This window comes from Microtus oregoni, unplaced genomic scaffold (assembly GCF_018167655.1).
Source record: "Microtus oregoni isolate MIOR12 unplaced genomic scaffold, Mior012 000034F_ref0000314, whole genome shotgun sequence".
Classification (NCBI taxonomy): domain Eukaryota; kingdom Metazoa; phylum Chordata; class Mammalia; order Rodentia; family Cricetidae; genus Microtus; species Microtus oregoni.
The window spans coordinates 12,041,203-12,054,377 of NW_024543093.1; the positions used below are offsets into that span (position 1 = coordinate 12,041,203).

The 13,175-nt window shown below is 45.6% G+C and overlaps 1 protein-coding gene across 1 annotated transcript in view; it reads right to left on the reverse strand.

Annotated features, from left to right (window-relative positions):
• Positions 1-532: 532 nt before the first annotated feature.
• The window catches only part of Tpo (thyroid peroxidase), an 81,693-nt gene continuing 69,050 nt past the window's right edge, over positions 533-13,175 (reverse strand). The window contains exons 14-17 of the mRNA XM_041630162.1: positions 12,361-12,492; positions 10,373-10,472; positions 8,589-8,721; positions 533-718 (exon numbers count right to left, since the gene is read on the reverse strand). Of these exons, the coding sequence (XP_041486096.1) occupies positions 680-718; positions 8,589-8,721; positions 10,373-10,472; positions 12,361-12,492 (404 nt within the window). The 3' untranslated portion in view covers positions 533-679. The remainder of the gene's footprint in view (positions 719-8,588; positions 8,722-10,372; positions 10,473-12,360; positions 12,493-13,175) is intronic.

The following is a 13,175-nucleotide window of genomic DNA, read 5'->3' on the forward strand; positions in this document are numbered from 1 at the left end:
ACCCAGCAGTCATGGACCAAAACCTCCAGAATCAGGAGCAAAAATGAAGCTTTTTTCTCTATAACTTTACCAGGCCACATATCTGTAACAGTAGTGCAGAGGGAGTAACAGAGAGCAAGAGGACAAGGAGGAATTAACGATGGAGAATGGTGGTAATGAGAAAGCTAAGGTGCTTACAGTGAAAGCATGTTTCCATGGCGTATAAACATAGTATTACATGGAATATGGAAATGTTTCTCATGCAAGCCTAGAGGGGAAAGATATTTGGCCAGACCAGGATAAGGTTGTGGCATTTATTTATTTGTGCTTTGTGTTGACTAGAACGTAACCAGAAAACTGAGTGTATTTGGAGGAGAGTCTTGGTGGTTCTGAATGAACATAAAACTGCCTTGAAGGATCTGGAGACTGTGCCAGCTTCTCCCAGTCCAGCCTTTCAGCCAAGCGTGATACTCTCAGCCTTTCCCCGACTCATCCTTTAGCCCCCATGCCTAAGAGTCATTAGCAAGGCCTGGCCTGCTTCCATGGAAAAAATGTGAGCTAGAAGTTATCACAGCCTAGGGCTGTCCATGAGATTAACCATCCTCTTCCTCAAGCCTATGACTCCAACATGTGTCATGTCTTTTCCAATCAGCTCGAGACCCACATTTGCCGGTGCCTGGCTCCAAAGTGGTGAGGACTTCTACTCACACAGGAGGACCTGGGATCCATAGGCAGGTTCCTGCTGGAGAGAAGGCGTGGTGAGTAATGTCCCCATTACCATTGCCTCTGACATTTCAGGTGCCAATCAAGCCACGGACTTGTGAATTTAAACTCAAAGGTACCATTGCATTTAGCTAAGCAAAGTCCTCATTTCAAGCAGGGTGAGCCCCAGGAGGCAGGCTCAGCCACATTCAGGTTTGCAGTGACCCTACTCACCTTAAGGGATGGGGTGTTGTGGCTCCACCCAGTAGTGATTAGGGTGAATATGGTCATTCCTGGCAGGCCCCTCACGTGATAGGTGACTTTCAATTAAAACGTGGGAGCTGGCTCTTGCCTGCTACTGTGTGAGTCCTGGCCATCAAACCTGGGTCTTTCGACATGGTAGCAAGTACCTTTACCTGTTGAGCCATGTCTCTGGCCCTACATTTTACTTTTAATTGGAGGATAACACAGTATATTTGTGTGTGTAAGCTTTGATGTGCCTTTCATATGTGCTAGAATTGTGGAATAAGTATGTCAATTAACTAACCCGCCACTCCATACTATAAGTTTTCTCGTAGTAAGAACATTGTGTACACCAGTTTTTCAACAACTCTGAGACAAACAGTGCTGTAGTCACAATCTGGGGAGCAGCCCTCCTGTTCAACAGAAGCTTTACCCTTCCATCCTGCATCTCCTGAGATCCACCCATCTCAGATGCTGGGTCCCATCATTTGCTCTGTGTCTAGGAACTCAAGTCAAACCTATGTCATACATGAACATTAAATACATCACCTGGGGTGCACCTAAGGTAAGAAACCAAATTTATACGGACTTTCCCATGCTGGTTACAACCTTACTTTGATTCCTTTTTATTCCAGTGTGTCTATGTCTGGGTGGCTGCAGAGGCTGTAAGAAAGCATCAGATCTCCTGGAGCTAGAGTGGCAGGCGTTTGTGAGCAGCTTCACATACACGAGTGGGATTGCACTCGCTGCTCTGGGAGAGCAAGTACTCTTAGCCACCAAGCTGCCTCTCCAGCCCAGCAGCCATTTTATTTTAAAAGTTGTTTTTTTTTTCTTTATTTCTTCCAAGTCCTAACTCAGGCAATATTGAAGCAGATGCTAAAATGTCTTTCTGTAGTCTTTTCCTCTGGGTTTCTGTATAAATTAGGGGTTTTAACACCAGATGTATAAAGCGAGGACCTAGCTGCTCCAAGGTATGGTTGAGAGGAGGTTTTTATTGTAGATATGAGGGAGAGCACAGCCAGGGACATCTGGAAGAGTCCAGAGCAGGAAGAGAACGTAGTAGACTAACATGGGCAGTAGAAGGAACCAGGCCATGGGGTTGGGGTGAAAGAGGATGACCAAGAGGGCACTAATGGCAGGGTTGTATAGGAGCTGGAGAAGTTTAGGAGAGGTGGGAAAAGAAGAGCTAGGACTCCAGCATGGATGCTGTAATAGGTATTTGCTATGCTGAGAAAACCTGGAGGCCAGCACACACTTAGGTTTGCTAATAGGCACCACAGTGAGCCATTTGTCCTGGGGTTTCTGTTGGACTTGACATTCTAGCTTTTTTTGTTGATGATAAAGAGTGAGGTAATCTCTTCTGTAAGTGCTTCTTAGCTCAAATTAAGGGCCCAGGAAGGCTCAAAGATCAGGAAGGAAGAGGAGAGTACAGGCTGGGGGACATCTATTTTGCTAGCTACCCAGGTTCTGTAGGACCCCCTGAGGCTAGCAAAGTGCTGATTTAGAATTCCTCAGATGCATCTAGTTTATATTGCTTTCAGCAAGTCTGGAGTTTGCTGGTTCCGATATGGAGGAGTGTGCAATCTTCAGTTGACTGGAAATCTGCTGGGACAGATATAGATTAGGGACAGACAGAAGGTAAAGTTAAGGATCTTAGGGGGAAATCTTTATCTTGGGTGTGCACTGAAAACTTCTAGGCCTATGGTCCTGATAGTCGGTGTGGAAGTGTCAGGTCCCAAGAAATTCCTTTTCCCAAAGTCTGGCATTTAGACAAAAGCCAGCATTCTCTCAGGAACTTGAGGAGCTAGTTCCCACTTTTTATCCCTGGCAAAAGGGACATATGGCTCTCCATTAACATATACCTACAGTGCCTATCAGTATATCTTCATCCTTGCTAACCTCCAGGCTGCCTCAGTCCCTGCTCACAAGTACTTGTTCAAGCCTTATTGGTTCCCTTTCCCTCAGATATCCATTCCTTTATATCCCTGAAGAGTTTTTCCTGTTGCTTCTCTAAGGTGATGTCCATCACACAGATGATCCATATCTAGTTGGGGCAGAGGTAGTTCCCCGGATGGACTCACACTGGGATCACCAGGTTAATGCTGAGAATGAGACCCCTAGCAGGATAGCTTGAGATGAAATGATTATTTGCTTCCTGGATGGTCTCCCATGAGGTAATTCATTTTGATAAACAGAGAGAGGGCAGCCAGAGGCTGGTTGAAAATCCTCACCCTGCTCATAGCACACAAAGCTAGATCCTAATTCTCAAGAGGGCATGCTTGACTTCATCTCCTAGTTAGCTCCTGATATTAGAAAAAAAGTTAAAAAGCTGGATATTGTCCTTCAACCCTCTACAGAGATCTGTTGAATATAACATTTAGGATGTTTAATAGATGTGGGGAGCAGGAAAAGACAGAAAAACTTCCTGTGATAGAAGTACCAGCTTCTAGAGGCAGCCCTCAGGTCTCCTCCAAAGAAGAGGATGGGTGTAGATAGAAGTTTCTGTTCTCCTGCTGTTCAGTCCCAAACACAGAGGCTTATATTAATTATAAACTGCTTGTCCTGTTAACTCAGGCTTATTATTAACTAGCTCTTAGACAAGTATTATGGGTTAATTTAAGTCCTATGTTTAGCCATGTGGCTTGGTACCTTTTCTCAGTGAGGCATTCTCATCCTGATTCCTCTGCATCTGACCAGTGACTGCATCTCTGCCTTTCCTCCCTCCAGAATTCTCCTAGTCTGGTCACCCCATCTATAGAACCTGCCTGGCTACTGTCCAATCAGTATTTTATTAAACCAATATCAGCGACAAATCTTTATAGTGTATAAGAGCTATTATCCCACAGCAGATGAAGGGACTAATGAACTCCACCTGGAGCTTGCTTTAAAGAAGCCAAGTTGACCCCTGGGTAAAAAACTGCACTTCACTTGTCTCAAGGACCCTGCCTAAACTTTGGACACTGGAGAGTTGACTGCACCTATTTGCCTCATTAAGGTAGGCCAGTCTCCCAAGTTTCTTCTACAGAGGAACATACCTTGGATCTTCTGGACCTAATGGCTGAAGACTAACACTGCCCTGGGACCTCCATTCCAGCAAAATCATCAAGATGACCATGGAGGAGCCTAGGATAATTGTCCAGGTAGTAGGTAAGTCTGTGCCATTCTTAATCAATTCAGGAGCTAGTTGGTCTATACTTCTTGTTACTCTGGTGACACCTATTCTTCTCAGATCTCCGTGGTGGATGTTGATACTCATCCCTACATGCCTAGAGCTACGGGTCCTTTCTGGGGCCACCTGATAGCTCACTCCTTCCTCATCACATTATTGGGCAGAGATATCATGGTTCAGTCATACTTTCCCTTTACAAACAACTCTCTCTGGAATTTCCCCCTCCTTCCAGCCCCCTTATTCACTGACTGACACTGATACTTCTCCCTACTCCTTATCAGACTCATTCACCCAAGAGTATGGGAATCTTCCTCTTCCTCAATGGCCTCCCATCCTCCTCCTGGACCCTACTTCCTACCCCATCACTCTTAGTACCATAGTTCTCTCAAACATAGACAGGTTTTAGGGCTTAAAACATATCATACAGCTCTTTCTTGATAAAGATGTTCTCAAAGAACACCCACGCACCCCATCCTGCTTATACTAAAACCTAATGGTTCTTTCAACTACCACTTAGTCCAGGATCTCAGGATTATTAATATAGTAATGGTTTCTATAACTCTTATATCCTACTCTCTCAGATTCCCTCCTCTATCTCCCATATTATAGTTCAAGACCTTGAGGACGCTTTCTTCACCATTCCCCCCTCCCCCCTGCCGACCCCAGATTTCCACAATCTCTTTGCTTTTACCTGGTAGGATCCTGACACCAGTACAGCATTCCAGATTTCTTGGACAGTCCTTTCCTAGGAGTTCTAAGACAGACCATATGGTTTCAACCAGGCTCTAGCCACTAATCTCTCCCTAGACCTGCCCAAGCCACCTAATAGGTTCAGTATGTTGATGACCTTTTACTATGCAGCCCCTCACTCTCACGTGTCACATTTTGTCCATCTTTTTAATGTTCTAGGAAAAAAGGATACGGAGTCTCCCCTCTAACGCTCAACTTTCTGTCTCTCAGGTCAAGCATCTAGGCTTTTCACTATCCCCTAACAGGCATGAACTTACTCTTGATCCCAGACAGTACCTGCAGACACTCCAACCAACGAGGAGGAGCTTTGAGAGATCCTTTGGCCTGACAGGAACATTAGAACCTGATTCCTAACTTTGCTCTTCTTGTTCTCCCCTCAATGAAGCAGCTAGGGACATCAACAGAGTCTCTGGATCCTGTTAAACCTCTCATGCCTCTCCCTGACCTTGGCAAACCCTTTATCCTATGTTCTACTGAAATAGGGAATGGCCTGTGAGTTTTGGAACAAATCAGAGGACCCAGCTTTGGCCCTATTATCTGCTTTTCTAAAGAGCTGGATACAACAGTTAGTGGATGGCTGCCTTGCTTGCAGGCACTAGCAGCAGCTTCCCTACTGGACCAGGAGGCTTCTAAGCTCACCTTTGGCTGCCCTCTCTGTCTCTTCCCACACCAGCTCAAGGATCTCCTGTCACACAGGGGTCGCTCCACTCTGTCCCCTTCTAAGCTTCAGACTTTTCATGTCACCTTCCTAGAAAGTCCTAATACTTCATTTGGTTCCTACCCTCACCCATTCCTGCCTAGAGCCACTTGATACCCTTACTTAAAGAAATTCACAACTTCCTGTTTCCCCTCTGTCACATCCTGACTGTACTTGGTTTATAGACAGAAGCTCATCTCTCAGCTCCACTGTTTTCTACCAAGCAGGTTAGGCCATAGTCTCCTCTGACCTGGTTTGTAGTACCTTCCTCTTTACCCCAGGCATTACTTCTCAGAAGACAGAGTCATCACTAGAGACCTCAACTTGCACAAGACAAAACCATCAATATATATAGAGATTCTAAGAATGATTTCCTTATTCTACATTCCTATGCTTCCATTCCGGAGGAAAAAGGTTATCTCACAACAAAGAGGCACATATATTGCCAATGGGACATTAATCCTAAAACTGCCAGAAGCATCTTATTTTTCCAAGAAGACAGCAGTTATTCCCTGCTGGGGGCACAAGGTCCCTTCTAATGATATAGCCTTGGGAAATGCTTTGCTAACAAGACTGCTAAAGAGGCCAGCCAACATTCCTATTTTCTCAAACTTATTTTCTACCTACTGTGAGTCCCAATGACAGCACCCCCCCCCCCCCAAGTTATGAAGTAGTCATGAGTCCTCAGGATTGGCTTCTTCTACAGGACAGGTTCTGTTTTCTGAACCTCAAGCAAAGTCCTTTCTGACAGATATTAACTCTTTTCACACTGGGTCTCCACTTCTGATTCCTCCAACTCTTCTTCTACCCCTTCTTAAGGCTACCACCCCAGGATGCTCCACCTGCACTCAAATCTCCCAACCCTTTCCTTTCAACCCAACCACGGGGGTGAGGGGCAGTCTTCTTGGGGAGGATTGGAAGACTCAAAAACACACAAATATCTTATTATAGTAGACAGTTTCTCAGGAGGGGGTCGAAGCTTTCCCTACTATATCTGAGACCGTAGAAGTGGTTCCCACCTCATAAATGGTACCTTAGCCATAATTGGACTTACTAGATCCATACAATCAGATAATTAATGGCCTAGCATTCATTTCTAAAGTCAGTCAGTCTGGAGGGTTTTAGGGGTACAGTGGTCACCTCCACATTCTCTACCGAAACTAGACCAAGACATAACTCCCTGAAGCTTACGTGAATTTTAACTTTACAAAAGGAGTGACAATTTTAGATACATTATCATTACCATTGTTTGTAATCTACACAGAAATCCACACTGTAAACAGCTGGAATAGACCATCTTGGTTTGAAGAATGAACACTTTCCTCTGTCAAGAGGGCTGGACATATGGATGGAAAAAAGGTGTTTTCAGCACGGTAAGAAGCATTTTCAAGTCTTTATAACCAAAGGAAATTTAAATTTTGAGCTATAACTCTGATAATAGTAGTCAGTGCCTTACCAGAGCTAGATTAAGAGGTTATTAGAACTAAATCGATTAATGTTTTAACTCTGAAAAAGTCTCCACATAACAATAGCATAGTGTGAGGGAGTGGGATTTGAAACACTCTCATTTTTCACGTACCCTAAAATCACTTTCTTAAACCTGTACACCTTACTTAAGCTTTCAAAGCCTGGTACCTTTCCAATTAGATCACCTTCCTAGACCTGCACGACTTACACAAATTTCAAACCTCGTTCTTCCCATCCAATCATTTACCATGAGACACAGGTGGTTGGTTGCTAAGAACTGTCACTGCAAAGTTAGTTTCTTTACATAAAGAAATGATAAAAAGTTACATGGAAACCTGATTTGTAAGTTTGTCCTTTGCAGTGTGAGGCGAGAGGAGCATCCTGGCACATCAGTGTGACTTTTACAGTCATAGTAGACAACGCAGGCAGCTCTGGAGTGGTGCTTATCCAGCAGAAGGGAGATGTGTGATTAGGAAAAGTGAGGATTCTAGGAGAGCAGCCATTCTCAACCTATGGATTGTGACCCTTTGGAGGTCATATATCAGATATTTACAACTCATAACAGTAGCAAAATTACAGCCATGAAGTAGCAATGAAATAATTTTATGGTTGGGGGTCACTACATCTGTGGGACTGTATTAAAGGGTCACAGCATTAGGAAGGTTGAGAACCATTGCAATAGATAAAGAAGGGTAAATTGTCTTAGTAGAGAGATGCCAACATGGTGGGAACTTAGGAGGGCATGGAAGTCTCCAGGAGCCAGAGGGAATGAGAAGACACTTATTGAATGGGCAAGTAGAGACAATGGTTAGAGCAGATGGAAGGAAGAAACAGCTGAAGAGGCAGACTCTAGAATTTGGAGTCAAATATGGTGTGTGATAGAAACCAGCAGAAACAAATGATCCACGTATATTCAGGATCTTGGTTTGGTTAGGAGTGGCTGCGCCACTTGGAAGGGGGCTCATGCTTGTCCCTCCTGGGTTTCAGCACCAGATGTATAAAGTGAGGACATGGCCATGCCAAAGTGTAGTTGAGGGAGAGGACAGACAGAGGTGTCTGGGAGAGTCCAGAACATAGAAAGTTGTGGACTGAACACGGTTAGTAGACTAAACTGTGGTATGAATGGAGAAAGAGGAGGACCAAGAAGGAAGACAGAACCAAGAGAACACCTGGCTGCAATGGCAGGGTTATATAGGAATGAGAAACTGGAAGGAGTTTAGGGGATGGAGTGAGAAGAGCTAGGATGCAAGCAGGGACTCTGTAGAGGGTACTCGCTACACTGAGAGAGCCTGCAGGCACTTTAATGTGCTAAAAGGCAACATAGTTAGCCCTTTATCTCGGAGTTTCTTTTGGATCTGGTAGTTACTAATTGTAACTCACATGTACTTTTTAAAAAGTAGGTTCTGCTTCTGACAAATTATCAGTCTTTTATAATTACTGTGAGAAAGAGACCCAGCATGAGGGAAGTGCAGAATAGAACAGAGGTCCATATTAAATAGCTTTATGGAGGGTACCTGTGCAGTGCACAGAAACAGCTGATAGTCAGAGTTACATTTCTGGGACTGGGGAGACATACACTACCTGTCCGGTGTCTTGAGTTGCAGCCTTGTGGGGCAAAATTCCTCTCTCCTGACTGTTCTTTAATCCTGACTGGGTGGCCACTCTTGCATTTCCCTCTGTGATCAGCAATGTGGATTTCCTATCAGAATATGTCCTGTGGATAAATACATATCCAGTCATTGTTATCAGAACTTAGAAGACCACTCCAGGGCCTGTATCCATCCTGCTCCATGGTAGCTGCACAGTCATGGAAACAGTCACCACCTCTCTGGATTTAAAGTCAGGATAGTCACTCAAGGGACCACAAAGAATGTCTTCCTCTATGGCCTCTTGCAGGTCACTAATTGGTAGCCTATGACTCCAGAGGAGTGGAGAGGGGCCTGTGGTTTTTGCACTGTCAGGAGGAGCCCCAGGGCACAGTGGCTAGAAAAGCCATTCTTCATATCCCGTCAAATCTGCATCGAAGCCTGACCCTGCCTCTTTATCATGGTTTTTGTTTTTTTAAGGCAGGATTTCACCATGTAGCTCCGATTGTCCTAGAATTGACTTTGTAACCAGACTGGGCTGGAAGTCATGCTCCACCACTGCCTGATTCATGGTTTTTTAATTATTACAAACAGTGTTAATCAAATTGCAGTGTCTATAAGGAGGAATCGAATTGTAAAGCAGACATTTGCTACTCACTGCTCATTCTTTTTAAGGGCCTGCCAGGTTTGCTGCAGGTGCAGGCTTCTAAGCTGTCCTGCAGACACACAAAATTACATTACTGTCACATCGCACAGCCTATCCTCTCCCATGTGCATGCAAGTGGTCATGTGATACTTGAAGGAGAGTCATGTTTTCTTCTACCCACGGACCGTGGGCTGCCTCTGTCCATACATTTCTCTCCAGTGGAGATTTTGTCATGGGCACAATCCCTCTAGCTCTCTTACAACACAATAACAGGTTTCTGTGAGACTGGGGACTGTGGTTGAAAGAAATGCCTTTCCATGAAAATAAAGTGGGAAGTAGTTATGGACTCTGGGGCTTTCAAACAGGCTATCAAGTACCACTTAATATGTAAATATCTTTCCCTGAGGTAAGAAGGGTGTGTAAACTGTGGTTAACTGTGTGTGTGCTATGAATATGGAAGGGAAGTCTTCTTCTAGAGACAAGATATGGGAGGGAAGGGGAGAAAAAGGGAAAGATGACTGTGGGGTAGAGAGTAGGGGAGGAGGAGAGTGGGGATTGGGAGAGGGGAGGAGAAAACTTGACACTCGACCTAATGAAGGGTGGACCTTGAAGTCACCATGGCCAGAGACTTGGGATACTTATGAGCTGCTTAGTCAAAGATCCTCCCATAATGCCTAAGTTTCCTGGGAACACCTACATGATGCTCTACACAGTATAGATGTGTTCCTGACCCTCACCTTGTGCCATTATTTGAGTGTGTGTGTGTCGGGGGGGGACTAATGTTGCTTACTCAGACACCACAACTGCATCCTGACTGGTTCCCATGGCACTCTGTAGGGCTCTACCACAATGGTTGGTGGGTAGTAACTGCTTAGCTGGCCGTCTCTTCACACACCATTATGTGTGTGGCCTGGGTCCTTCCCACTAAATCAGGCCAGCTCTTTTCTGGCCATCATCACCCGCCCCACCTTTATTATCTAATTTACATCTGGCAGTCTTGTCTGCTGTACAGTGGTCTGTGATAAGTAGAATTGGGGTTTCAACCGCCCTAGTAATAAAGAATCTTTGGGAAGAGCCATACCCAGAAGAAAGGAAATGCCCTGTATAGGAAATAAGCAGAAGAAGGAACTTACCACCTGCAAATCACAGTCCAAGTGAGACTGGCCAAACCACCCACGAGGAGTGCACCCAGTGCAATGGAGACCCAGGATGCCCGAGAGAGCCTGCCAGAATCTGTACAAGAGGACATGAGTCAGCAGATCCAGCCAGCATGGCTACAGGTTTTCACTTGACTGGCTCTTAGCAGAACTCGTGGAGGAAAAGACTTTTAGATACTGTGTTCTTCCCTGAGTGAATTGGGTATAGGCAGAGGGTCTGGCCCTTTAACTGAGAGAGAGGATCAGGTCTAGTGACTGCCACAGTCAGGCTGGGATGGGGATGAGGATGCCCTTCCTTTCTCATCTTGGAGGGCAGACAGTGAGTTTGCTGAGGAAGCTATGTAAGCTAAAGGAATCAAATGGGACAGACAGTGGGCACCCAGCAGCTGTATGAAGACCATGACACAGCCCTGGAACTAGTCATTTGCACTTGGAATTTGCAAAGACTGTGAGATTCAGCTGGGGTCCAGGAAGGCAGCCTGAAGCCCCTGTGCAGTTACAACTTTAGGGAGATCTAGGGACAAATGGCTAATTTCCCAGTGATCTTTCCAACAGATAAACTGAGCCACTCACTGAGAATTAGAAAGCAAAGGGCCAGTTTAGCCAGGACCCTGAAACACTGGAGTCTGAGCAGGTGCTGTTCTCACGCCTTCTGTGTTCCTACCAAGTTCTGAGCCCACTAACTTCTGCAAAAGGCTGTCAGTCTGTGGCCAGTGACCTTTGCTCAAAGTCCCTGCTATCACAACCTTGTTATTGACTCCTCTGCCCACTGTTCATCGCTAGCTCCCTGAATTTGTTAGAACTCCTCCGGCAGAGAACTGGTTTTTAAATGCCACAATGTCACATACTACACTATCTCCATCACTGGAAAAGGTGTCACGCCCCTAAATCTAGGAGGACTAGTCCCAGCAAGAGGCTACAAGGGGACTGGGTCAGTGCTGGCTAGGAATGGTGCTGAGCGAGAGAGGAAGCACTGAGGCCTTGGCAGCCTGGTGTGATTAGACCGGCTTTTCAGCTGCTCTCTCTATGGAGAATGTGAAAATCTCTCAGGGTCTGACCTCCTTGAAACCTGGGGACATTGATATTTCTTACAGCTGACCCCTGAGGTTAACATTTGGCAATCTGTCATGTAAAAATTCTTCAGATGGCCCCTGTGTCTCTTCCCTAGGAATTGCCGTATGAAGACCTCACTATCCTCTCCCAACATGGAACTGGCCTCTTACTGTGCCTCTGCCCGTGCATGACTGTAGAGTCTCCGGGCTTTGGCTTGTGCACCCTGCTCAGCTCTATGAATCCATGGTGCAGGGTGGGAAACCCTCCACATGTTTTCCACTCAGAATGACTTGAAGATCAATTTGAGGCCTGGTTAGGACCTCGGTGCCACCCTTGCAAGGGCCATTGTCCATAGTGCATGTTTCTGGAACATGTGCTTTTTGGTGATAAGACATTAAATGAAAAAATTCCATCCTCAACAGTTTTCTGGCTTGAGTGCTAAGCATTCAGAAGGGAATGCTGAAGACATCCTGAGCCAAACATCTACATTGCAGACAGGTGCCCTTTAGCTGACTGACAGCATCAGGAATTTTATTCTGGGCCCTTGAAGGTATCTCATGGGGTAAACAAGGTTAGCATGTTTCTGGGCCTATAGGGAATTGGGATGCCAACTTCAGGGTCTCACGCTTCACTTTGGGAGGTTTCTTTCTGAATTAGCTATCTTGTAAATGCAGGCAGAAGCCGCCTCAGATTCTGCTGTACGTATCTCGCAGCTCAATTTGCATCTAAACGGTGTTTCATATATACTACTGAAAGCTGACGGGGTGCCATTCCCTGAATTCCTCCAGGTTCTCCTTGTCTACTCTCTGCTAGGCAGGGTGAACATCAGCTTGGCATTTGATGAGCTCAAACACAGTATTTTTCTTATTTCAAAGAAACTGGCCAAGAGACATTGCAAGGAAGCCACTCACCTATGCAGGTCTTCTCATCTTCACCCAGCACGTAGGGGTCTGTGCACACACACTGGAAGCTTCCCTTGGTGTTCTTGCACTTTGCAGAGGGGTGGCAAGGTGGGTGTGTCAAATCTGCGCACTCATTCACATCTACAGGAATAAAGCACAGGCACTAGTGTGTGTGTGGGGGGAAGACCCAATGCCCCTAGCCCCATGTGGCAGACCCTTCCTTTCCAGGCACTTACCACCTAGGTTCATCCTTGGCATCAAGAATGTCAGTGTTACAGCCATGCTCCCTATGCTTGTGAGTCTGCTGCAAAGCACCTTCAGACTGGGTCTGTGACCAGGCCTGTCTCACCAGTTCCTGTTGCTTGTGGTCCAGCTGTGTCCCTTTGGCTCTTAGTCTATGTCCCTGACGATTCTGTCATTTATGCCTCTACTGCCTTTTCCACACGAGCATGAGCCACCGACTGTCAGAGCTAAACTTGCCTTTCGTGTCTTGCTGTGTGAAGACTGTGACTGTTACTCTGACACAATGTGCAGGGCAAACTGTGCTTGTGGAAGGTAATGGATGACAGACCTTATGCCCTTCTCTATTTCTCAATGAATTGGGGGATCTTATTCTTACTTTTCCCATATGCAGTTTTTTTCGTGGCTGCCACAGGAATCACCACAAGCTGATAGTCTAAGAATAGAATCTGGTTTCCTTTCTGTTCTGCAAACCAGAAGCTTAATGAGTGGAGCCCTCTACAGCTCTTCCTTTGCCTCTCCCCGAACATCTCCAGGTGTCATGTCTTTTAGACTCATTTTAGTCCCCAAGTCTCTCCTCACTT